The following is a 27,760-nucleotide window of genomic DNA, read 5'->3' on the forward strand; positions in this document are numbered from 1 at the left end:
AACCTCATTTAACTATTCTCCTCATCAGTACCTGCTAGTTCTTGTGATGACAATACTTGCTTTCCACAGTTCATATTCCCCTTGGACAAGCCCTTGTTCTTGACACACGTCCATCCATTTGTTTCCATCTGATTCTTTTTGGGCTACTCTTTTTATTCAGCTATTCAAAGATTTTGTAGACTACTGACTTAGTTCTATTTATTGGTGTAAGTTGTCTTAGTGCTTCCAGGAGAGGAGAACTGAAAGCATCTGATCCATGAGAGTCCTCCATGAGAGCTCTTTTTCTGAAGACCCAGCCTGCTTGTAGAAAGGGCACTGCAGAAATGGTTCAAACACTTTCCTCTTCTGTTGAAACAGGTCATTTTGTCTTAGAGACTCCAAGTTGAATGGTGCCGTCTCATCTCAATTCTCTAGGAAGACACTTATTGAAGGAAAGGTTTGGGACAGCCTTTGAAAGTTGGCTCAAGTTCCCATTTGCCCAAACATCCTAGACCAGCTAGGGACTTTTCCCTTCCTCAGGAAGAGACTCTTATGTCAGTCTACTTTAGTGAGTAGCTTTGGGATGAGAAACCAAAGGAACAGACTCCAAGCTCCCTTCTCTCTTTAACCACTTCCCTGAGTATCTCCCGTTTTAACTTTTCCTTCACCACTGAAGGAGGATTCAAAAGCATTTTGGGAGCTGACAACCTTCCTGGCTCCTGTTTTAGAGACCCCTTGAATTGAGAAAAAGGGGGAAGCCGGTGATTTTTCTATCCTGGATTTAATAGAAAATTGAAGAAGGGCCTTTCTGACAAATAAAGGGTTCTTTGGAACCTTATGAAACTGTTGTCTCACCCAGGTGCAGAAGAGATTAATTGTACCAGGTATCCCAGGAAGGTTTCTCCAAGGTATTTAAATCTCTTTTGAGCTAAATCAAAAGAGCGCTTTTCTATCCTTATCCTTCTTTATCATTCTGCTGCCTTTGACGCTGATGATCTCGTTCTCCAACTTTTGTTTCTCTGACTGTGATCAGTACCTTACTGACTGATCTTTCAGTTTTTCATATAATAGCTTCTTATCTTCCCTTTTCGCTATAGATTCTTTTCCACACCCATCACTGTGATGTCTGAATTTCTCCTTCATCGGATCGCATTCTCTCAGGATTCTGCCCTCCCTTGTTCTCTCTGTTAATGTCCCACTCTGTTCCCATGATTTCAACTACCAGCTTTGTGCCAGTGATTCACCAGCTTACCAATTTCACATTTCAAGCTGCTTCTGATATCTCCTTTTGATGGACGTTCTACTGCCATCTTAAGCATAACCTGTCCAAAGCTGAATTTTTCCAAAACCTTTCCTCCTAATCCTTCTCCTTCATCTTCCTTCTTTCTTCCCAATGACAACTCAGTCTTTCCTGTCTCCTGTATGATATCTAATGAACACATAGCTCAAGATGGGAACATCGACATCTAAATGTGGAAAACAGTATTTTACTACTTTTTGAAAAATAAATATTTTTGTAATACTTTTTCTTCTTAGTTTGTTTTAGTTGCTAGGTTAGTAGGCAAATACCCACAAAGATGTAAATATTTTATAACTTATATAATTGATTTTATGTGTACTTGAAAGTTTTCTGTTCTAAAATCTGCATGATATGTCATGCCACCTAGTGGAAAATTCATAGTGTCTTGCCTTTACCTACATCCAATGTTACTGATTGTGAATTGCTTTGTGATTTAAGAAATATATGGCAAAACATGGATCTGATTTTTCCCTCTTTATAGCCCCTGACTATTCAATTGATGGTGTATCAGCAGATTTCTCTGTTCATGTAGAGAGCCCCATTAACTTCAGTGGGGTTCTATGTGGATATAGCAAATTGTCCATGCACTGTCAATTTTAGAATGGGGGACTTTAGTGTGCAATGATTTGGCAAGATGAAAGTTCTCTCATCAAGTCAACAAAGGTCCTTGGGATAAATAATGGATTAATTTTGGTTATTCTATCTGAGAAAGGAGTTGGTAGAAATAGAAAGTGGTTTGAGCAAAATAGGATTTGAGACACTTCCATACAACGATGGATTGAAATCAGAATTCATTTTTTACAAGAAAAATGTAACCTCTTTGGGGTAGGACCACTAGCATAATTGGGGCCTTTGAGCATTGCCACTAATGAATAATACTGAGAGGGAGGCATAAGAGCTTTATAAAATGAGTGGACAGTATGGAGGCAAATAGTTTAGTAAAATTGGAATGAGATTAGACACGCTACATGAATGCAATTACACTAGATAGGATTAAAAAATTATGAGCACTGTCACAGTTCAGGGGAACTGCACCAATATTTCTCCTCGGCCATTGCCTTTCCGCGTGAAGACCTCTGTGTCTCTCCCTTCTGACTGGGGTATTCCCAGACTGCACAGTACTCTGTATTTCCCAGCATAGATAGGTTGCCCGAAGGACACCTGCTTTCTTTCTCTCCAGAGAGTGATTATCAACAGTTATAGCTACTGCACAGTTCTTTCTAAGCAGACCTACTTTATCCTTAAGGTAAAAAGTATTAAAGAAAAACATTAAAAACAACAAAACAGTATAAATGTATGGTAATAGGCTTACTAGAATTAACCCCGGCCCTAACATGGATTCTGGAAAGATAAGTCCTTTAACCCCAACCCTGGGGAGTCCTTGGGGTTATCAGTTTATCACAGCTTGAGCTAAGACAATCATACTCATAACCTGTTCAGTTTGCCTTTTCAGGGTCTTTGATCTGGAGTTTCCAGATGCAGGTAATTAGTACACAATGAGTCTCTCTCTCTCTCATAGGGCATATATTCAAAGGTTGCCTTCTGAGGGGAGAATTTGCATCCCTCTCAACCCAAGGTACTTACTAGGAAATCCTCATCACACCTATTTTTCCAAAAAGACCTTTGAACTTCATGATACCTTCCAGAGATTGCATTAATCTTTTCTTTCTGTTAAAGAATTTCTATACAATCTCACAATAGTACATAAACATTTGCATTTCAAATATCATATACCACCAAAGTATGAACCTTAGTTCAGTAAGGTTTAATGTAATTCAATAAAATAAATTCAGGACATTGTCAGTCTGTCACAAGCACTATGAATTCTCATACTTCAGGACTAGCTGAGATGTGGAAGAAATTCTCTCCAAAAGTACACATATCACAGTTGCAGCTTCATGAACTTCTCTGGGGTGGAGAGAGAGGAAAAGTTGGATCTTCTGAAGCTTCCAGTGTAGATCATTATGTAGGAGACAGTAATACCTAACTAAATGAATCATTGTTCTGTTCTGTTCTGGTTGCTTCCATGAATTAAAGTTAAGAGTGTTTACTGCATCTGTCTGTTAACTTTGTCTTTCTCACTTCATTGCATTTAGTATATATTGTGTGTGTTTGTGATAGATATTTAATAAACATATTTTTCTCTTAAGTGGCGAGTAAGAAAAGAAGCTATGATGGGACTTGCCCAGCTATACAAGAAGTATTGTCTTCATGCTGAGGCTGGCAAAGATGCTGCAGAGAAAGTGAGCTGGATAAAGGATAAACTTTTGCACATATATTATCAGAATAGCATTGATGACAAGTGAGTCAATTTAAGCCTTCATAAATTTAATTGTATAGCTATAAGAAATATTCTGAAGAACAAAAGTGTAGACTTATCCTGAGGAATTTGTTAGAAGATACTAATGATGTCCTCATGGCACATTTTAAACATTAGTGCTGCAAGTGTTTCATATAGATTCGGAATTAATTCAACACTCCCGCCCCACCCCCGACTAAAGGCATGGTGTTATTTGCACTAAGCTGTTTTAGGATGTTCAGGTTTTTTTTGTATCTAGCCCTAAATTGTAGACTTGGAGCTAGATCTGAGACAATGGCTAGCTTTTTCTTTCTTAAACTGACTGACTGCTGCTTAGAAAAAGACTCTACTTTTGCTTCTCCTGTACTCAGTTTTTGTTTATTGTGGAGGGTTTTTTTTTTTTTTGCTAAGGTTGCTAAGGCTGACTGCTAAAATCCATCATTCCCTGTGCAACCTTAATTCTGCTTTCATAGGTATGCATAATAATACAGTCTTTAATTACATGAGGTACTTTTTTTTTTTTTTTTAATAGGACCCATGCCTCCTTCAGTGCACAAGATGGGTAGTGTGCAGGGAATAAATCCGTGTTAGCCTAGTGAATGAGGTGGTTGTCTGTAGAACCCTTGCCTCACTTGTTACAAAAATTAGAATTGTGGAATGAAGGAGGCAGAGGACTGAAAGAAGAGAAAGTATGTGTCATGTTATGGCAACTGCACCTGTATTTTCCTGTCAGTGATTCAGCAAGGGTACCCACTCTTGGCTTTCAGTTCCACAGCAGTTCCCTCTCTTGGATGGAGAAATGCATCTCTCTGCCTATTGATCAGGGTATTCTCAGGTTGGACAGTGCCCGTGCCTTCACTTGTTGTTCCCAATGCAGACAGGTTGCCCAAAGATACCTTCTTGTCTTCTCTTCAGAGACAGATAACAGTGTAATTGCTACAGATATAAGTTACTATACAGTTCTTTCTAAGCAAGTCTACTTTATTCTTAAGGTAAAGAATAACAGAGAAAACATATTAAAAACCATAAAAGAACCTATGCTAATAAGCTTACCAGAGTTCATCCTAGGGGCTCTAGCAAGTGCAGTATTTTAATACCTCATCCTACGGATATCCTTGTGGCTTCATCTTAGAACAAGCACCCTCATAACATATTCAGTTCCCTTTTTATACAGCCCAGGGGGTTTTGAACTGGAGTTTCCAGAAGCAGGTAGGTAGTACACCCTGGGGAGAGAGACCCTTTGTATATCTTCAGAAGGTTGGCTTTGGAGGGAGAGAATTTGCATTCCCCTCACCTCATTGTGTTTCTGAAAGAAATCCACTTTATATGTATTGTTCCAAAAAGACCTTTGAACTTCCTAATTCTTTCCACTGATTTCATTAATCTTGTTTTTCTGCTAAATTCCATACACTCTCACAATAGTACATAAACATTTGCATTTGCAATACAATGAGCTCCAAAGGTGTTAACCCTAATTCAGTAAGATTAAACTTCATTCAGTAAAGTTTATCTTAATTCCATAAGGTTTATTCAGGATAATACAGGATATTATCAGTCTGTCACAGAATTTTGTCATAGTTAATGCCACTGAGGAGATTAGGTTTCTGTTCCTGCCATAGATTCCTTTTGTGATTCTGGGCAAATCATTTAGACCAGCATTTTCCCAGGTGCCCACTAGTTGTATGCTACTTATTTTCTGGGTGCCCAACTTGAAAAAAATTGGGGCTCGATTTGTAGAGGTGCTTGATGCTTACAACTGCAGCTGAAGTCAATGAGAGCTGGGAATGCTCATTCTCTCCAATAGTATGGCAGTGTGATTTGGTGGGATGAACCACTGTTGGGGCTCAAAAGCACCGAGTTCCAATCCTAGCTGACTTGCTCTGTGGTATGGTAAATGATTTTGTCTGTCTTGTTTCAGTTTCCCCATCTGTAAATGAACGTAAGAATACTTACCCACAACTCTCAAATGTAGTGTTGCAGGGGTTAACTTAATGCGTGCACAGTGCTTTGAGCTTACAGAGTACTATTAAAATGCTATGTCCTCTGAAAATCAGGCCCTATGTGTCTCAGATTAGTGTAGTCTTTTGCAAATTTTGGTCATTTCCTCTGTGACTCTGTTCCTCTTCTGTGAAAACCCTCAGGGCCACACTGAATGATGGGGATAAAAAGAGTTATTGAACAGCCGTCTCAGTCCTTGAGCACTATCCATCCTGTGCACTGAATAAAACCGGAGAGGGGGCAGGGAAATAGTATGTGATCATGTTTGTATCATCACACACACGCAGAATGAAGGTTACACAGCCTTAATTTTGTCACTGCCTAACATTTTAGAGCTTGACTTTGCAACCCTAAAAATGTTCTTTTAATGTATTTTTTGGTATGCAATTATATCACTGTATGATTAAAGCTGATCTGTTATACAGTCTGTTTTTGTATTTTATTTACATATAATCATATAAACTGCAACTACTTTATTGTGAAGTTCTTTAATCAAAGTTTCTATAAAAGAAGTTGAGAAATTTAACATTGCCCACTTCGTTTTCCCTTCACTCTTTTTTCTTAAGTATATCTTGATGTATGTTTACCTCCATCTTTTTCCGTGTTGTTTGTCCTCAGTTTTTTTTATCATAAATATCAGCAGTTTTAAATACATTGTTTCTGTTTCTCTAATACTATCCTTACCTTTTGAGACATTTTGCTAATTCTACCTTTTCTTTAGCTTCTTATTGTATTCTACTTTTGTGTTTTTTACTCTATGGGTGTGCATAGTCTTCCTGTTCCCCTTTAAATGAGAATAGCGACAAGGAGAGATCCTGAGACTAGTTATTCAAAGAATCTAGAGGGAGAGAGGAGAATATCATGGATGATTAAGGCCCATTTTTCTTGGCATCTGAAAGAATGGGGGAGAGTTCATCTGGGCATTTCTTTCACACCTTTCCAATAGCAGCAGGAAGGAAACCTGTGGAAAGCAGATAGTTATTACCTTCTTCTACCCATTAGGAGAAGGTTCCAGTGCCGGTATAGCATAAAATCATAGAAATATAGGGCTACAAGGGACCTCAAGAGGTCAGGATCTCTGTTTTACAATTAATCTGACATTATGGATGACTTTGGAAATGTACGGTATTAAAAAGTTATTTAAACTTTTTCTCTTTTCTGCAGGTTACTGGTAGAGAAAATCTTTGCTCAGTATCTTGTCCCACACAATTTGGAAACAGAAGAGAGAATGAAATGCTTGTACTATTTATATGCTAGCTTGGATCCAAATGCTGTCAAGTGAGTAGAGGTAGAAAAGTAGGCTGCTTAGATGCTTTTAAAATATATCTTTCTTTTGAGTATTTTCCAGCACATGACTTTTGATAGAAAATGATCAGTCTTTTTTGCTATCTCATAGTCAAAGTACTGGTAATGACAAGACTTGATGTTCTTGTTAGTCAAGTAATTTGAGAACTCTAACTCCTCTGGATTTAGACATTAATAGCTGGTGAAATGAACTAAACTGATTTTTATTTATGTAAGTGTTTCTTAGATTGGAAACTTCTCTGTGCAGTATCACTTCTCTGTGCGGGTCCTCCATAGTGTTTGTACAGCATCTATCATCCAGATCCCCCACTGTGCTATCACAAGATGAACAAAACAAGAATAAATAATGAATTCTCAATATTGTTTGCAATTATAGTTTCAAAGTATTTCAAGTACACATATTTTTAAATGCTGATTCCAGATGGATAACTACAATAAAAACAGGATGCCTTGATGTTAGGGGGTATTTTGATCCAATTTTAATGTTTCCAATGATTTTTACATCAAGAATAACAAACCCTGACGTCAGTTATTTTGAATAAGATTGGTTACCTGGTTGCAAGATTGGAAGTAATGTGCAAGAAAGATATAGTTGAACAAAATTCAAAACGTCAATTTAGTAATAATTTTAGGGCTGCAATATGGCTTTTAAAAGAGTTATAAGGTTTTCGGTATTGGTAGTTAGTATTATGAGACTTCTGTCTGTTCAATGTGTAAATTGAACAGAATGCAAATAAATTTGTGGCCCGTGAGAATATTATTTCCATTTTTTGTGTGTGAGAGAATGGGGCATTCTGTAATATCTTGTCCATAGCAGATTGGATATAGGTGGATGGACAGTAGGGAGATGGTGTTGTCTCTGGCTTGTATGTTGTAACTGATACAAAATGGTATAATATTGGTATATTAGTATGAGGGTGGTATAGTGGAGGATTGAGTCTCGTGAGTTTGTCTTTTGTAGACAAGTTTTGTAGTATAGAGTGACTGATTTGTCCTAGAAGGGAGGAATGTTTGGGAGGACATTGGTTAAAGGATTAATTCAGGTAGAGGGACAGAGCTAGGGTTGGGCTTAGGAGGAACCTTAGCTTCAAATTTTCTACTTTAGAGATCTTAATATTTTTTAACTAAAATATTCTCTTTGTTTCTTATATGAGAAATTCTTTTCAATTTTCATTCTATTTTAGTTTTTGAGGGGGGGTTATGTTTGTTTTTGGGGTTGGGAAGTTTCCTTGGTGTGTAGTGGCTTTTTTTTTAAGGCTTCATGCAAGTTGAAAGCTCTGACAAAGATAATGGACCAGGTTCTGGTTTCAATTTCACCAGTATAAATCTTGAGCAGCTCCACTGAAATCAATGGAGATGTTCTGGATTACATTGTTATATATGAGACAAAATCTTGTCCACTATGCTTGAAACTTGTAACCCCTGTTAGTGTAACATTTGATAGAACACCTTTCTAGTGTCTTACAAATGTTGTACATGTGAAAAATATAAGCTCAGCTAATAATAATAGCATATGCTTTACTAGCTCCATAAAACTAGCACATTCTTACAGCATTTGAACGAATGTGATTGTCATTCTTTTTCCCTCCCCTTTACAGAGCACTGAATGAGATGTGGAAGTGCCAGAATATGCTTAGGAGTCATGTACGGGAATTACTGGACTTGCATAAGCAGCCCACTGTACGGTTTTTAAAAACGTATTGCTTTATCATTAGAGCTAATTTACATAGAGCTAATTTTTTTGCTTAATGTGATTATTTTGCTGTTTTGGTTTACATTCACAAAATGTTGATCTTTCATTAAGTAGAAATAAACAGATATTTTAAAAATCACTTTCTGTAGGTAATTGTTTCACAGTTACAGGATTTATCGTGAGTTTCTGTTTCCAACTAACAACTTCTAAAGGAGTCAAAAAGTCATATGTAACATTTTATTGTCCGTTTCTCACTTTCGCTTAATTCACTGTAGTGTTTTAAGATTCTTAAATGGAAAATGCTGTAACATCAAAATAATGATGATCATTTGTTCGTGTTAAAGCAGAGTTCAAATGATATTTTAGTAAGATAGGATGTTGCTTGAATTCTCCGTATAGGCTGTATCCTGAAACTGTAGATGAAAATTCATGTTTGGTTTATCATGTTTCAGTGGCTTGTTGCAGTTCTGTCTTATTATAAAAGGCAGAATGTATGCTACATATTAGTTTTGCAGGTTTTTTTAGTGTAACACTTGTTATTAATACCATTGTACTTTCTTTTTTGTCTGTTGTTCCAAAAAATTAAAATGGAGAGGGCTGCAACAAAAGTAGTGACAGATCAAATGAAGTGTGTAATATAGCATATTAGGCAATATCACTGATGCTTTTTTTCCTCCCCCCCCCAGTCGGAAGCAAATAGTAGTGCCATGTTTGGAAAGCTGATGACCATAGCAAGTGAGTGTGTTAATTTGTTCTGTAAATAGTTATTACAGTGTATCTGAAGATTGCATGATTACAAATATTGAAATAGCTAAATTGTTGAGTTACAAGTTGTAGGTTTATCTTATGTTTCAATTTTATTAATATAGAAAACCTTCCAGATCCCGGAAAAGCACAAGATTTTGTGAAGAAATTCAATCAGGTTCTTGGGGATGATGAGAAACTTCGATCTCAGCTCGAGTTGTTAATCAGCCCTACATGTTCATGTAAACAGGCAGATGTCTGTGTGGTAAGGATATGGAACAAATGAACTTTATATGTAACATATTTGGGCTTAACTAGCCATTCAGAGGTGATGGCCTCTCAAAGTAACTTAATGTAGTTTTATGTGACCACTTTAATTTCATATTGCATAAAATGTCTTTTTAGCTAACCTGCATAGAGAGCTCTCAGATACAATTTAGAATTTACAACTCAGTTACTAAGAGTACATTTATTCACTTAATGTTGTTTCTTTTTTGGGTGATGGCAGTCAAAACACGATCTCTGTAATAGTCATTTTGTGAAATTCTTTCAAGTCTTATTGAATATAGAGCGCCTGTACTTTGTCTTCCAACTCTACTGAAGCGTTTTATGAATGACATAAAACATTACCTACCTTATAGATATTTTTTGCTTCCAAGAACATTCCTTTGAAGACTGTATGTGTATTCTTCAATTGTGTTTTTGTAAATGTGTCTACTCTTTGTCATCATTTCATGTAAAATAATTGTCAGAGTATAAATTAGATGTCAGATGCTATTTCTTGGGTCTGCCGGTTTGGCCATTAGTTTTTACCACAGGCATTTGTAGTCAAGAACATGTGCCTGGACCTCTTGTGAGAGGTTTGCAGTGTTGGATTTGTCACTCAGCGGTCCTGATTTGTTCTGTAGAAAGACAGGTGATGCCCTGTATAAACAGTTTCTCTCAACTGTTATTTAAAAGGCAGGCCTTCTTTTTTTTTTTTTTGCTGTCAGTGGCAGTACCAGCATTCACAGAAAAACTTTCAGTATGCACGTCAGTCCCAGCATACTCGCAGACAGTCTGAAGGCTTAGTCGTTATAAAGGACGACAGAGTATCAAGAGAGGAAAGCTTCCTCAGTCCCTCTGGTTCCTTTGACATCTGCTCTGAAGCAGCAATTTTTTTTACACTTTTAGGAAGCTTGGATACCGTCCTTCTATAATTTTAAGGAGCGAGGTGCATAGGACCAAGAAGTAGATCAGGTGGAAGTTTTCCATATTTAAATTTTGACTCACCAAATTTTGTCCACCTGAGGGCCAAGTTGGCAACTTGTCTAGAGCCAGATGGCCTATGCTGATTTTTTAAAAAAAAATGCAGCAAACTGCAGCTGTGTATTTTCAATATAGAAATGCCATTGCTCAGAACAGTCATGTGTTGAGACCTGTAGTATCTGTATGCCATACATATATATTAAAGATGGGGGAACTTTTAAACCACATTTTAAAACTGTAGACCACACTTTGGCCAATTCTGTTTCAAGTGTACATTTCATTTATTTTGATTTAAAGTATAAGATAATGCCTACATGCTCACAAGCTCTAGGCTCCCTGACAGTAATTAAACTTACAATCCTAACAGTAATTTAAATTTAGTCACAGAAATATCACCTAGCAGCCCCAAAAAGTTAATATACTGTCCAGTAGCACCATACCACTGCAGCAAAAAAAAAAAAAATCCTACTCAACCAAAAAAACAATTCCCTCATAAAATCACCATTTCCACCCCACCCCACCCCCCAATAAAGCGTCGGACTTTACAGTGAAATATGAAGATCAACAAATTCAGGCTATTTCATACAAGGTGGGGATCAAGTTCCAGAGCGTAGGGCCCTCAAAAGAACATCCTATTCTCTGTCCCCTATCTCTTGTTGCAAGAAGGGAATCAAACTTAAGTGTCTCCACTGGACTCGGCTGTGGTAGTATTCCATCAGGAGAGTATATGTCTGTGTGGATCTCACTCCAGGTGCTCATTCAGTTTGTGTGCAAGATCAGACTCTTTGAATAGCATTGTTTGTTGGGCCTCCCATGCACCAAGTATGTCCTTGTGCCCTTCCCCTACCTGAGAGCATAAAAAGCAGAATGGCTACAACCAACCCTCAGTTCCTTCTTACAGCCATCAGTTAAATTTTTCTTTTTGCATTTTCCTCCTCTAATTAGGCAGTTAAGGTTAATTTCCTAACAAATTTCCCTTTTCCTTTAATTTTTTAATAACATTTTAAAAAAACTTAATTTCTTAAATTGTCTGTAGCATTCTGTGCCGCTCTCTTAATCTAAAATGGTGTATTTGAAGCCCTTAGGCTTCAAACTCTGTCCATCATCTAACAAACTCATTCCTCTGACAGACTATCATAAAAGCTTCATAAAGGTGAGAGCCACGTGCTGGACTGCTGCTTGGTTTCCTGTACTTTTTCTACAAGAACAAGTAAATCCAGGGACCCTTAGCAGAAGTTTTACCTTCTTGAGCAATCAGTGGGAGGAACTTCAGACCCTAGAGAATGGGCATCAGTCTCCAAAATGGAGCTAGTCACTTCTAAGTTCCAATCAGCCAGTGACCCTGTTAGCCAGCATGCAACACCTAAGGGCAGTACCAGCAAAGGAACTGTGGCACTGTTGGGCAAGGATTTGAGACCAGCAAAAACTATCTTGGTACTGGCTACAACGCCAGCACTGAAAACTGATGCTGCTCCTCACCAGGACAAGGGATATCAGAACACCAAGATAAACATTGTTCTTGATACTCGTATCTCTTTCCGTAAAGAGAGGCTTAAACCTTCACTCTCATCCCAGGAACAGAGCACTGAGCCCACTCCTATGATGGGGCAAATGACACTGGCACAGCTTCCGGCTTGGTAACAAAGAGACTGAGTGCCTATATCTAACACTGTTAGCTACTGACAAGCACCAGGATTGGTGTTGGTACTAGCATTAGTTGCTATGTCTTTGGCACCAGTCTTGGCCCTGATGGCACTACACTGAGCACTGGTACACATCCCAGACCTCACATTACTTGTGCCACCTCAAAGATCCAGCATCACCATTGAAGGATTCTATTCATCTTTCCCCTCCTCGGGACACCCCTTCTCCCCTCCATTTACACAGATCAGGAGAGGGGTTTCTCTCTTCAAATCGGGAATATTCACTTCAGAACTTCGATCATCCCTTCTTGAAGCTGTTAACCCAGCTCTGCTCTTTTTCTGAACTCTCTCTCAACCTTGGGTTCTAAACTGTCCCTTGCCTTTGATCTGTCTTGCATTTATAACTCCCAGGGTTACACCAAATTCGTGACACCAAACTAAGGTGCACCTGGACTGGAACAGCAGAACTGGCTCCTGTTTCATCTAAGGGGCCAAGTACCCCATTACACACAGTAAAAACTCGCTTCAGACTTCTAAGCCACTTATCGGTATGCACATACATGATACCACTTGCCAGGCTTCACCTATGTCCTTTACAAGGCTGGCTAAGGTCGATGTATCATCACAGGAGACATCAAATGAACATGCATATCGTGGTTCCAGCTCACATTCTGAGCTAGTGGTCAGATCCCAAGAATGTTCGTAAGCCCTTCTCTACATTTCTTCCTACAAAAGACACTAATCACAGATGCATCAGGAACAGGGATTGGGGTGCACAACTAGACCATCTCCAGATACAAGGAATGTGGTCTCAAAAGGACATGACTCTACACATAAATGATCTAGAATTATGAGTGATCAGATTAGCTTGCATAACATTCCTTCCTGTTTTAAAGAATCCCATCATGCATATTCTCATGGATGACACATCTGCTATGTACTATGTAAACAAGCCAGGAGATGCCTGCTCATTACACCTATGCCAGGAGGCAATCAAGTTATGGACAAGTTGACACCATGAGATAACCCCAACAGCTCTCCCAGGAGCCATCAGCAATTGAGCAGACTTCCTAGGCTTCAACTTCCAGCCACTGGATCTTGTTATACCTTTATCTGCCAGAATAAAGAGGAGACCTTTATTATAAAATTTCTGTTATCCGTTTAGGTACTTGTCTTTGATAAGCTAAATAGAGTGAGCTCCTTGAATGTCTCATTATAAGGCATGTTGTCTAATCCTTTAATCATTCTCACAGCTGTTCTCTGAACCTTCTACAATTTATCAACTTCCTTCTTGAATTGTAGACACCAGAACTGGATGCTGTATTACAGTAGTGGTTGTACCAGTGCCAAATACAGAGGTAATGTAACCTCTCCGTTCCTACTAGATATTTCCCTTTTTATACATCCAAAGATCAGAGTAGCCCTTCTGACCACACATGTCGCACTGGGAGCACATGTTCAACTGACTACCCACCATGATGCTCAAGCCTTTTTCAGATTCACTGCTTTCCAGGATGGAGCAATCCCCCTCCCCCCATCCTGTAAGCATGGCCTGTATCCTCCTCCTTAGCTGTATGCATATACATTTAGCCATATTAAAATGGATATTGTTTGCTTGCACCAAGCTTACCAAGTGATCCAGATCACTCTGTATCAGTGACCTCTCATCCTCATTATTTACCACTCCTCCAATCTTTGTGCCATCTTCAAAATTTATCAGTATTTTATGTTTTCTTCCAAGTCATTGATTAAAATGTTGACTAGCATAGATAGGGCCAAGAACCAATCCCTGTGGGACCCCACTGAAGTGTATCCGCTTGATGATGATGATGTCCTGTTTAGTTACATTTTGAGCCCTATAATTTAGCTACATCATTTTTTAATAAGTCATTTAATGTTTGTCATGTTGATTTTTGTATAGTTCTGGTTTCTAGTCAAAATATCATGCAGTCAAATGCCATACAGAAGTCTAAGTAATTAGTACTGTTACATTTGTCCACCAAATTTTAACCATGTCATAAAAAAATAAAATTAATTTGACTAAACTCATTTTGATTGGCATGAATTATATTACTCACCTTTAATTCTTCATTAATAGAGTTCTATAACATATGTTCTGTTTATTTTGCCTGGGATCAAAGTTAGGCTGACAGGCCTGTAATCACCCCGGTCATCCTATTTGCCCTTTTAAAATTTGTTTGCAGTGTTGCTATAGCCATGTTGGTCCCAGGATATTAGAGAGACAAGGTGGGTGTGGCAGTATCTTTCATTGGACAGTGTTCTGTTGGTGTTGGAGACAAAGCTGTTGAGCAACACAGAGCTCTTCTTCAGGTCTGGGAAAAGTACACAGAGCATCATAGCTAAATACAAGGTGAAATGGATGTTCAGCATAAGTAGTTTATACATATTCCAAGAATTCATTCAAGGTAATGTGGCCCATTAGAATCTCTGCAGCCACAGGACAAAATAGGCCGGGTTTTAGTGGGTTACAGATTGGTCTTTATTAAGACCATGATTTTTAGTGCCTATTATAGTTCTCAATTTAAGCTCCCAGGCTTGTCTTTTGAAGGTGTTGTGCAGATTATCTTGGAGGAGGAGGACTGAGGTCAGATATGGAGTGATTGTTTTGTGAAAAGTATTAGCCCACAGATGATGTGCTTTTGTCTTGTATTGTTTTTCTGTATGAGTTCATTTGAGAGCGTATGGAGTGTTGTTTTACCTATGTAGTTGTTATTGGGGTATTTAGTGCACTGAATAAGGGAAATCACATTGTGATAGGTATATGTAAGACCCTTGGATCTTAAAGGGGGTGTTGTGTGGGGTGTTGATCATCATAGCAATGGAGATATGTCTACAGGTTTTACATCTGTTGTTCTGGCAGGGTCTGGTGCCACTTCGAGTTGGTGTATCCTGCTGTGGGGAGCTCGCTTTTGATGATGAGCTTGGCAAGTTTGGGGGGTTGTTTGAAGGCCAGAAGTGGGGGTTTGGGAAAGATTTCTTTCAGGATGTGGTCCCCATCAAGTATGGGTTGTAATTGTTTAACTATACCCCATCTGGGTTCCAGAGAAGGGTGCTAGGTGACAACTAGGCAGTGTCATCAGATGTTTGGCTGCATGTGTGTTTTCCCTGTGTGCTGTCCCAGCTCTGCGCAGATAGCTGGCACAGTAGATCTCAAGTGAACTGCCCAATGACCACAAAATCTCTTAAGGTGTGAAAGCACTTGGTCAGGTTTATTGTCAGCAAAGCACAGTCCCAGCTCCCCAGATCAATGTCTACAGTTACACTAGCCATGTATGCCCGTGACAATGGACGCAGCTCAGTCAGTGGTGGGACTTTCCACTGCCCCCTCGGCTGGACAAAGACTCTCCCTCTGAGAGACATCTTTATACACCAATACAAACAAGTTACGTATCACCCTTGACGTATCAGGGTGCCACCCTCTGATGTATTAGGGTGCCACCCATTGGCTTGTACCTGTAGTTTCGATCAAAACATCTCTCTTCATCATGTTGTCACCCTGACCTTATCCTTAAGAGGGTCAGCATGTTCCTGTTATCTTTGGGGAATGTGCTGCTATCGAGGTGCTATGGTACCACCCTTCTGGAATGTGCTTGTGTCATAAATGTAAAGGGAAGGGTAAACACCTTTAAATCTCTCCTGGCCAGAGGAAAAACCCTTTCACCTGTAAAGGGTTAAGAAGCTAGGATAACCTCGCTGGCACCTGACCAAAATGACCAATGAGGAGACAAGATACTTTCAAAGCTGGAGGGGGGGAAGAAACAAAGGTTCTCTCTGTGTGATGCTTTTGCCGGGAACAGAAAAGGAATGGAGTCTTAGAACTTAGTAAGTAATCTACCTAGATATGCGTTAGATTCTGTTTTGTTTAAATGGCTGATAAAATAAGCTGCGCTGAATGGAATGTATATTCCTGTTTTTGTGTCTTTTTGTAACTTAAGGTTTTGCCTAGAGGGATTCTCTATGTTTTGAATCTGATTACCCTGTGAGGTATTTACCATCCTGATTTTACAGAGGTGATTCTTTTACTCTTTTTCTTCAATTAAAATTCTTCTTTTAAGAACCTGATTGCTTTTTCATTGTTCTTAAGATCCAAGGGTTTGGGTCTGTGTTCACCGATGCAAATTGGTGAGGATTTTTATCAAGCCTTCCCCAGGAAAGGGGGTGTAGGGTTTGGGAGGATTTTGGGGGGAAAGACGTTTCCAAGCGGGCTCTTGCCTGTTATATATTTGTTAGACGCTTGGTGGTGGCAGCAATAAAGTCCAAGGGCAAAAGGTAAAATAGTTTGTACCTTGGGGAAGTTTTAACCTAAGCTGGTAAAAATAAGCTTAGGGGGTTTTCATGCAGGTCCCCACATCTGTACCCTAGAGTTCAGAGTGGGGAAGGAAGAAAGCTTGCATGAATGCTTTGTGCCTCATATCTCTTAGGAATATGTGTTTTTGTATTATCAGCCCTATGCTTGCCAAATTCGGTGAGCAGGGTCTGCCTCTTGCTCACGACATGACTGTGCTTTTATATCAGCAAAGTTTTGATCAAAGTTTTCCTTCAAGCCTCAGGCCTCATACCAAGCCTCTGATACAAGGGCTTTTGACTTAAGCTCTCTTCTTACTACAGGGATATGTGGCCGGAGAGTTCATTTTTTCTCTATTGAAGCAAGTTGTCTCGGGGTATTTGTGTGGCTCATTTCATGATGCCATTTATTTCTCTGATGGAGTGTCATTGTTTGGAGAAGGCAGTTCTGAGTGTGCTAAGATCTGTATCCCAGACTTTCTCCTAAGAGCATATTATGTGGTATATGAGTGTGTGGTTGTAGATAAGATTTCTTGCTGTATTTAGGGTGGTTACTGGATCTGCGAAGGGAAGTGTGGTGATCCATGGGCTTCTTGTCTATAGTGGTCTGTAAGGTTCCATTGTTAAAGCTGATTATGATGTGCAGGAAGTTGATGCTGGTGCAAGAGTGTTGGAGAGAGAGTTTGATAGAATTCTTAAATTCACAATCTTGACCCATTGGAGGCCCCTATGCCTAAAATCCTTGATTATATTTTGTTCAGTTCCATTGAAATCCACCTCACGTCAATTTCAACATGCCACTCTTCTCCCCCCATGCAATCCTGTTAAGTTTTCTCTGACCCCACTATATCCAGATTTTTAAAGAGGTTACTCAGTACTTACCTCACCAGTTAGAGAACCCCCTCCAAAGTGGGATCCTTGTGTCCCTCTACTGGCTCCTCATCTCTATCACATCAAATGTAAGCTGTTCGTCTTCACTTTTAGTGCCTTTCATGGCCTGTGCTCACCCTATCTATCTTCTCATTCGCTGTCAAGATGTCAACTTCCTCTTCCAGTTGGCCCAAGATGCCAGCCTACATGTCCCACTAATTAAATGTTCAAACAAGCACGTTTGTTTTTTCTCCCATGCTGCCCCTTACACTTTACAGGAATTCTCCATCAGCATCTGCAAAACTAACTCATTATCTTCCTTCAAATTCCTCCTTAAAATTCTTCTTTGCTGTGATGCTTACAAAAAAGTTTACAGCAGTTAGGCTACGGGTGTGCTGAGACCACTGCTAGTCATACTGAGCAATACTGTCTCATTGGGTATGTCTACACTGCAATTAAACAGCTGCAGCTGGCCTAGGTCAGCTTGTATGGGTTCTTGGGGCTGTAAAATTGCAGTGTAGACTATTGGGCTCAGGCTGAAGCCTGAGCTCTGGGACACAATGATGGAGGAGGGTCCCTGAGTCCAAACTTCTATACTACAATTTTACAGCCATGCAGCCTGAGCTCCATGAGCCCAAGTCAGCTAATATGGGACAGCTTCTGGTGTTAAATTGCCGTGTGGATATATGCACTGTTTTCTTGTACTTCCATCTATCTGTGCTCCCTTAACTCTCCAGCCTGGGCTGTGTCTCACAATGCTTTGCTTGTGACAAGCAGGAAACCCCTGCAGGCACTGTTATCACTTAGCACAACAGCATGTGGAGCCCCACACCCAGCTAACTTACGTGAATGCTCCCGGAGCTACTCATGAATCTCACAGAGAAAGGCACCAGTGAATCTCCCAAGCTCCCAGCTTTGCACCTCCGGAATATACCATCTTGCCCTGGACAGAAGCCTGACCAGTGTAAGTTTATTGCCCAGTCTGCCCCTCCCTCAGTGTGGAGACAATGCACACTAGCCTTTGTAAACTGAGCTGAGATTTCCGAAGCACTTCAAGCAAAACACACTGTTTTCGGTAAACTATAAAACAGAGTTATTAACTACAGAAAGATAGATTTTAAGTGATTATAAGTGGTAGGCACAAAAGGTCAGAGATAGTTACCAAGGACAATAAAAGGTAAGCACACTCTCTAAATCTTAAACCTTATTAGATTAGGCAGTATTTGGATCAAGCAGTTTTCCTCATCCCACTGGATATTGCAGGTAGGTTACAGTTCTCAGTACACAGGCTTCCCCTTTGAGCTTGGGACCAGTCTTCTCAGTCCAAGTCTTTGTCTTCCCAGCGTCCCATCTTATGTAGGGGAGGAGAAGGGCAAAAGCGTGATGCCACTGTCCCCTATTTTATATCCTCAGTTCATGTGCCTGGAAACATAAGCCCCAACATGTCCTGGTGGGCTTTAGGGAGTTAGGGTGTCCAGATAGCAAGTGTGAAAAATCGGGATGGGGGTGGGAGGTAATAGGCACCTATATAATAAAAAGCCCTGAATTTTGGACTGCCCCAATAAAATCCATACATCTGGTCACCCTACACGGAGTTGAGCAATCTCCCATTGTGTAAGGCTTATGAAGCTCTCTTACAGCATTGTAAATCTCTTGCTTACAACTCCCCCTGCTGATTCAGGGTTGTTTAATGCCCTCCTGGGAATGTATCACCTCCTTTGTTGTCGCTGGAGAACTAGCACTGGAAGACTCTCAAACTTACAATATATTTCAGTAACAATCATAAAACATAATCTCCTAATTTCATATACACAAAGGATATACATATTTTGACACAACGATGGGTTTCAGAAGATTGTGACTTTTTGTATGATATCTTATCTGGCAGACTTTGCATGAAATATATCATAATTATATGACGGGGTGAATATGGGGTTCCAGGGTATTTCTTTGAGGTACAGAATGCCACAGTAAGTAACTGTTTTTTCTTAAGTAGTTGGATGAAGTGCTTAAGCCATTGGTTATTTGCATAAAAGATACTGGGTCAGATTTATAAAGGTATTTAGACACCTATGGGTGCAGATAGGAATCTACGTGGCGTTATGAAAGTGCATAGATGCCTAACTCACATCACTCCCATTAAAAGTCCATGGTAGCCACAGCCCATCCTTTTCAGTGATTATATGGACTGTGAAGCTAGTTTGTGAAGAATTGACTTTTGTTCAGCATTATTTCTGCAAATGCAAAATGTATAACACTTAAGAAATAATTAAAATTAATGTAATGATTTTTGCTTGTAATATAACACTTTTTTTCTTTTTGTAGCGGGAGATAGCCCGAAAGCTTGCAAATCCAAAGCAGCCAACAAATCCTTTCCTGGAGATGGTCAAATTTCTTTTGGAAAGAATTGCCCCAGTGCACATTGACTCAGAAGCCATTAGGTAGGCTCGGAGATCATATTGACCCATTACTGACTTTAAAGTGGATGTTAATACCAGGATTATCTTTCATATTAATTTACATCTGGTACAGAAGTATCTATCTGCATTTTTAAAATATTGTTTATATAGTTGTCTTCATTTCCATCAGTCTAGAAAACTTGACTTAATTTCTGCTATTTTTTTCAAGGCTTAGTGGTGCAAATTGTAGAAACATGAATATAAAAGATGGTATTGGTAACTTGACTATTTGGAGGTCTTATATGAGGATAACAGGCATATATAGCTTCCATATAGCTAACACTGGACACAGAATGCTATCTAATAATTGAATCAACTACTTTATCTTTGTGGGTTTGAGGAGGAGAATTTTGGGGTTCCTTCTGTGACTTACCTTATACTGCCAGCTCAGTTTGTCACCACAATAAAGGCTTTGGGGAAAAGGTGTGTTGAGGGGAGGTGGGCTCATTTACCAAACTACTATATATGTGTTCTAATATTACTTTGATTTAACTGAAATGGCTTTTAAATTAAATATTCCACAGCAATGTCAGGAATCTATAAGCATAACATGTTTTTACTAGTCCATGAGAACCAGAAAGTGAAAGTATTTTAAAACTGACCAATGTAGTTCGTTGCCAAAACTAAATGAAGCTAATGTGAAAATTCTTTGTTATAATAATCTATGGTGTCACTGTTAATGCAGATAATCAAGTTTAATAATATATCTTTATTTTACATTTCTTATTTTAGCGCACTAGTAAAGCTGATGAATAAATCAATAGAGGGGACAGCTGATGATGAAGAGGAGGGTGTAAGTCCTGATACTGCTATTCGTGCAGGACTTGAACTTCTCAAGGTATTCTACAGCAATGTAGATTAGTTTTCTTTCACTGTATGGTAATGGAGTCCCCAAAGAGCTTCAACAAATTACCCACTTCTTGTAAACTGTCAAAAAGTCACCACATCCTGGAATTTGGTTTTATTAAGAAAAAGAGTAATACAAAAACACCATTACATAATCTCTTCTCTAGATGTGGCCTGTCTGTTTCAGACCTTAGCTTCCTCACCACAGAGGGAAGCTCACATTTACTTCATATTTAGAGCAGAATCTAATAAGCTACATCTGGTATGTTAGCAACTGGCAACAGCCTGCAGAGATCCAACGCATGCAAGAAAATCCTGCCCCTCTGTTACATACTTTTCCCCTTCCACACCTTTCTCCCCAAAAGCTGTTTTCAGTCTTCATAATGCAAATGCTAAATATTGCAGCAAAATTTTTTTAATATCAAGATTATATGTGATTGCTCTCTGAATTTTCCCGTGTCAGTAAAAAGAGTTGCATCCTTCAGTGACTTCTAGAGATGCTAAAGGAATTAGTCACTGTGTTGTCATCAGCACTTTCTAGTCTAATCCATGAGACCATCCCCTAATGTCTACGAGACACTGAACAGTCTTCCAGTTGCACCCCACATTAAGGTAGTAAATAGTGTACCAGTCACTTGTAGTGTGGTCTCAGATTTTCCACCTGCGGAGGAACTGCAGCTGATGGCTGTGACCAGGAACCCCTATGGATCGAGTTGATGCAAACAGACTCTATATCTACAGTAGCTCAAGTCAGACAAGTCTTTCTGCATCCTTCCTGGTTACCATTCCTCTTGTTACCTACACAGGCCCAGTACATCCCCTTGACCCTGTGTAAGACCTGACTTCCCCCAGGATCTCAGGTGTCATAGTTCCATATAGAAGCTTAGGCAGGAGGGGCTGCTGGAACTAGTGGTGGCATACCTATACAATGGTGATGAACAGGATACCAGTGCCTAAATAGAACGATGGAAAATCCTGCTGGAGGAGACAATCTTGGGACCAGCAGCTGGGCCCTTCTGGAGCCTCTTGCTGGAACTACAGTTTCCTTGATCTCTTCTGGAGCCCTTGTGCTGCTGGGACTGCTTGCCAGATGGAAGATCTCACTGGGAAGAAATTATCCAGAGAGCAGAAAAAGCAAAATTTCCCCTCTAAGCATGGCCAAAGGGGAGTAAAGCAGAAGAGAGGAACTGAGTAGAGGAGGCACATTCTGGTTTCCCCCTTGCATTAGGGAGCCAAGCACCCCAAAAGATCTTAAACCTCAAAAAAAAAAGCCTTTAAAGGGGGGGAGGGAAAGGCTTAAGAAAAAGGAATTTTGAATATCAATACTACTTTATAAGCACAAACCTAATTCTACACTCAAAAGGTTGCTGCTGAATTTTCTTGGATGGTGTGTTAGAAGATCTGTAAGTTATACAAATTGGCTCTATATTTAGCATTCATGAGTTATGATGATGTAATGTAGAATTTTGCTCCTCATTAAACTCATACATTTCATTTTTGAAGGAGTCTTTTGAATTTCAGAGGTTTAGACCTGAAAAGTGATTTTGAGAGGAAGGATTTTGCATTGCGTTTAGTAAGATAGCAATATTTACCAACTTTTTCCAACTTCAGCTATTATAAAACATTATGGCATACAATATTTTGTAATAATACATTAGTTATTTATATAGTACTAACAGAGTTGTAGGCACTTTGTAAGGCAGGTAAGAACCTGTCTCATACCCTTCACTGAAAAGTTTACTGTATTCATCTGGTTTGGGGGCAGGGGAACAAATATTTTATTTATTCATATTTTGGGTCATTTACAATAAGACTTTACAATTACATTGTCTTTACATATGTAGGTACATTTCTTAATACAGAATTAACAATATTAACCAACATGCTGTATATTGACCATATATTGTTATATAATTAACTACTATTTAGATTGTACAATGTCTGTTAACATTATCTAACACAAGATGGGGAATGGTAGGTGACAATAGCACTGTGACTGAACAGAGAATTTTAGCATGCACCTGTACAGTTATGTTTTTGGTTTATTTCTTAATAACATAAAGTTTTTTAGTTGTCGGGTGTTAACATTCCTCTGAGAAGGGGACTAAGGAGGGAAAGGTCTTTCAGAAGAAGAAAGTGTTGAGGAAGGACTTGAAGAAGAGTGTGGTAGCATGGCAGACAAACACATATGGGAGCCATCTGGAAGGAATCCCAGGGAGATAGACACTAATGGGGAAATTAGTCATGCAGCTTAAGTGGAGTGAGGGGTACATGGTGTATAGCTGAAGTAAGACTAGAGAAATAAGCTGGTGCCAAGGTGTGTAAGGCAAGAACAGAAAGTTTCTTTTCGAGTCGTATTCCTTTGGCTGCTCCACCTCAGGACAAGAAGCAATGGGCATATATTACAGCCAGGGAGGTTTAGGTTGGACATCAGGAAAAACTTCCTAACTCTCAGGGTAGTTAAGCACTGGAACATATTGCCATGTGAGGTTGTGGCATCTGAGGTTGTGGAATCTCTGTCATTGGAGGTATTTAAGAACAGGTCAGACAAGCACGTGTCAGGAATGGTCTAGTTATTACTTAGTCCTGCCTTCAGTGCAGAGGACTGGACTAGATGACTATTGAAGTTCCTTCCACTTCTACACTTCTCTGTGTCTATATACGTGAACCCATGTACTCTTGATCAGAGATTTTTGTCTCCCGTGTCCACAGATCTGTGCTTGTGCCCTGGATATTCCTGTGCTCTGGTATGAGGGGGGTGGGGAAAGAGGGTGGCAGACTCACTGCCACTCCACTTCCTTCTCAGCCAACTGTGGCTTAAGATGGTGCATCACATTATCTGTTAGCTAGCTATCTGTCTTGCTCAATATTTTTTTATTCCTTTGCAGTGGATATCTGAATTCCCTCTTCTTTATTCCCTTCTTCCATTTGGGTGATTTGGGCCTTTGATTTTTCTCTGGGCTCGAGTTATGGGTTACATCCAAGACCCCAAGCTTCCTATCCCCTCCAAATGTAAGATCCAAATGTTTAAACAGGGTTTAAAAGTAGATCTAAAAATCTGAGGGAGGACAGGCTAAAACTCCTGTTGATGTGGAACATTCTCTGAGATCTCTGGGGTCTGAGTCACTCCCTCCTCCCCCGCCCCTGCATCAGATTTGGTTACTCATAGAACCCTTGGGGACTGTCACTGCTGCTGACCCCTTAGAACTTCCCAGACCATCAATAAAGAAGAGATCCCATTCCCTGGAACAGGATAAGAGAAGGGGAAAGTCACCCTTTTGGTCTGGATCTCAGGAGACATCACATCCCTACGCAGGTTATTGCTAAGATCCCCATCTCTTTCAGTACAGAGACCCTGGTACCGGCTAGGGAAACTACACCCCATATCAAGAAGCTGACTGTTAACCTACGGAGGCACCAAAGCCGGCACCAGACCAAGTGCCTCCGAAGCACAAGGACTTTAAGGTTAAACTGAAATAGTCATCAGTACCACCTTCCTCTGCCAGCGGAGATGGGCACATATATCGCACTTCCAGTACTGTCTCCAGTACCACTCAACATACTAACTCCTGAGGGTCAGTGTTCGGAATTCCTAGTACCATCTAGTCGTCCTTGCTATAAGGATCTTCAGATCCTTGAAAAACCTGAGTCACCATTTCTCCGAGTTACTGAGAGATACTCCCCACCAGTACAGACTTACCTTCCAGAATTGATATACTGTCTGGTACCAACACTGTCACTGGTTCCTCACAAATCCATTGAGGGTACCAAGAGGAACTTCCAACATATCCTCTGATACCATCTAATCAAGACTTGACCTCCGGTACCCACTCAACCACTGGGACTGCACTGCTTGCCCCTTGGATGGATGTGAGAGTGACACCTCATCTGATTGAGATGTCCATACAAGGCTCCCTTACTTTACTATTCCAGCCTCCTTCCCTTGCAGTGCACCCTGAGGAAGCCCCTGCAGGACACACACCCAGCAAATCTGGTAAGGACAACCCTGTGGTACTGCCCCCTTCCTCTTTCCATCTCAGCGGGTTTATTGGAGCCCATGGCCCCTTGTGGCAACCTGCTATACAGGATTCCATCTCTTAAGAGGATGTGTCAAAAGCAATAGCCACAATCGACCCAGCTTCACAGGGGTAACTTGCAGAGGAACAAGAGCAAGCAGAGGAAGAAGAAACACCACCTTACCGCAAATCTTCCTCCTTGCCAGATGCAGGTGTTATGCTTCCTCCACCATCGTACACTGACAATTTCAAGACCTTACAAAACAGATAGCAGAGACCTTGCAAATTCTGTTAGAGTTGATACAGGAACCCCAACATGCCTTGTTGGACATCCTCCGTATATCACCTCAGGGCAAAATTGCCTTGCCTGTCAATGATGCACTACTGGCCCCAGCCTGTATGGTATCAGCCTGTATCAGTCCTCAACCACTGTACTACCTATGTGTAAACGGACTGATGAAAAAAATACTTTATTCTGCTTGGAGTATTTTTTCTGCTACCCAACACCTAAATCCCAGTGGTTAAAGCTGTCAATGAGCAAAACAGACAGCATTGGTCCCATTCAGTGCCATCAGACATGGAGCTGAAATAGCTAGACCACCTGAGATGCAAGAGGTGCTACTCGGCATCCTTGTAATTTATAGTAACCAATTGCCGTGATGGCAAAATATTATTTTACAAACAATTTGAAGTTCTCATTTTTTTCTCATCTGCTACAGGACCGGAGGGAACAGTTTCAAGCTCTCATAACAGACGGCCGGACAATTGCCAAAGCATCTCTCCAGGCCTCACTTGATGCAGCCTGTACAGCTGCATGTTTCATGGCTGTTGCAGTGGTAATGTGCCAAGCTTTTTGGCTGCAGTCTTCTGGCCTCCAGGGGGAGGCATAAAACTGTTTGGGACCTCCCTTTTGGGGGACCCAAATTGTTCAGTGTTGCTACAGACTGATACCTTCATTCACTTAGGACTCCTGGGCGACACTACACTCTTTGCATCTATGCACCTACATCAAAGAGAAAATACAGTAGATCACGGTCAGTGCAATGGTCTCACCCAGTCCTCTACCAGCCCACCTGATTGGCTGAACTTCCCCAAAAGAAGCTCAAGTATGCTAAGAAAGGGCCATACTCTACAGTGACTTCCAAGTCACCAACAGCTCAAGGCAAATGGACCCCTCAGGAGGTGATCCTCCACATCAACATACTAGAGCTAAGAGTGGTTCTTTCTGCTTGTAGAAGGGTTTGGCCAAAGCTCGTCCCTCTCCGGGGTGGCAGGGAACCACACCGCCTCGCCTACGTCCTTCTGGTTCTGTCGGGGAACTAATCTGTCCCCTGGGTCTCACACCACGGCAGTGGTAGAGGCAAAACAAGGACTATGCACACCCGGTTTGCAGGCAGTAGCGAGCTCCACGCTCCGGTCCTTGGCCTGGGACGGAGCAAACCATTAAGCAATAAGCCGAGGCCCTGGGCTAGGGTGGGTGGCAAAGAGTCCATGGCTCATGCCTTCCGGCAGGGGCCGAACAAGCAAGCAAGTTCGAAAGGCCCAGGCCCTGGGTCAGGGTGGGCTGTACAAAGTCTGTGGCTCAGGCCCTTAGGCAGGAGCTGAGCAAACAAATGAGTTCAGGAGGCCCTGGGTCAGGGCGGGGCCATACAGAGGCAATGGCTCAGGCCCTCGGACAGGGGCTGAGCAAACAGTTAAGTTCAATAAGCCCCAGTCCTGGCTCCAGAGGGCCACGCTGGGTGGCAGTGGGGACTCAGGCCCACCCACTCCACTGCGTCCCAGCCCGGGGCCCTAGCAGCAGCAGAAGGCCTGCTGCTTTGTCAGTGGGGATCCTGGCCGCAACACACTGACATGGGCTCTGGGTGTGCTCCAGCTAGACTAGGGTCGGCTGCCCCTGGGTTACTTGCTACCTCCCCCTCTAGAGGTACCAGCGGCAGGACGGTGTCCTCCAAGGAATCAAGCACCATGGGCTCCTCAGGGTACCCGGCGAGTGGTAGGCTTGGCAGCTCCTCTGGGTAACTTGCCACGGGCAGGTTTAACAGCTTCTCTGGGGTCTGGTCGGCATCAGGCCTCGGCTGGTCTGGCCAGTCCTCAGGTCGGTCGCTAGTTGCAGGAGTCTCCCAACTGGGAGCTAGGCCCCAGGCATCTGGCTTCTCCGGAGGCTGGGGCTCTAGTGAGCTCTGCGGTGGGGCTTTTGTACTTCCTATCCTGCGCCTTGACCTTGGGGGGCAGGCGCAGGCTCCACTGGCTCCGCCCACTTTGGCGTCCAGAGGGGCTCATCCCTCTCCGGGGCGGCAGGGAACCACACCGCATCACTACACTGCTTATCAGCACTTTCTACCCCACATCAGAGGCCACCCAATCAGAATAATGCCGGACAGCAGAGCAGCAATATATTATATCAATCAACAAGGAGGAGCAAGATCCTAGTCCTTATCTTCAACACTGTAGATCTGGTACATATCACGCCCCATACAGGTCTCGGCGGTTTATTTCAAGGACTTTGGAACACAATGGCAGACTCGCTCAGCAGACGTTTCCACCTACAGGAGCTGAACAATGAGGAATTCTGAAGGATATGTCTGTCTTTGGGTAATCTGGAGATAGATTTCGTTGCAACACCATACAATACAAAGTGCAAACAATTCTTTTCAAGGGGAAGAGTACGGCTGCAACTCAACTGGTAAGGCCCTAGTCTTCCCTTGGCCTCATGTATTGCTACATGCTGATCCCTGGATGTCTTCACTGCCTAAAGTCCTAAACAAATTGAAACGAGAGATATAAGTAGCCATCCTCATAACACTGTAGTGGCTGAGATAGGCATTGTTCCCAGAGCTGGTGCCCATGTCTTGATAACCTCCTTTCTCCCTTGCCCTGATAGTGGATATCCTTACTCAGGAGTTGGAATCCATCACCCACCCTAACCTCTGGGGACTTCACCTCAAGGCCTAGCTACTAGTTGGCTCTCTGGTGTAGAACAAGATTGCTCCACAGAGGCACAAACAGGACAGCTTAATAGTAGGAAATCCTTGACAAGCAAATCTTACGTACAGAG

General features: G+C 41.2%; 1 protein-coding gene across 2 annotated transcripts in view; it reads left to right on the plus strand.

The window, feature by feature from the left end:
* PDS5A (PDS5 cohesin associated factor A) overlaps positions 1-27,760 on the plus strand; it is a 172,892-nt gene that overhangs the window by 100,166 nt on the left and 44,966 nt on the right. For both annotated transcript variants that reach the window (XM_074951525.1, XM_074951526.1), the window contains exons 12-18: positions 3,430-3,581; positions 6,741-6,854; positions 8,480-8,561; positions 9,261-9,309; positions 9,444-9,583; positions 19,710-19,825; positions 20,576-20,681. In XM_074951525.1, the coding sequence (XP_074807626.1) occupies positions 3,430-3,581; positions 6,741-6,854; positions 8,480-8,561; positions 9,261-9,309; positions 9,444-9,583; positions 19,710-19,825; positions 20,576-20,681 (759 nt within the window). The remainder of the gene's footprint in view (positions 1-3,429; positions 3,582-6,740; positions 6,855-8,479; positions 8,562-9,260; positions 9,310-9,443; positions 9,584-19,709; positions 19,826-20,575; positions 20,682-27,760) is intronic.

This window comes from Natator depressus, chromosome 4, assembly GCF_965152275.1.
Source record: "Natator depressus isolate rNatDep1 chromosome 4, rNatDep2.hap1, whole genome shotgun sequence".
In the NCBI taxonomy this organism is placed as follows: domain Eukaryota; kingdom Metazoa; phylum Chordata; order Testudines; family Cheloniidae; genus Natator; species Natator depressus.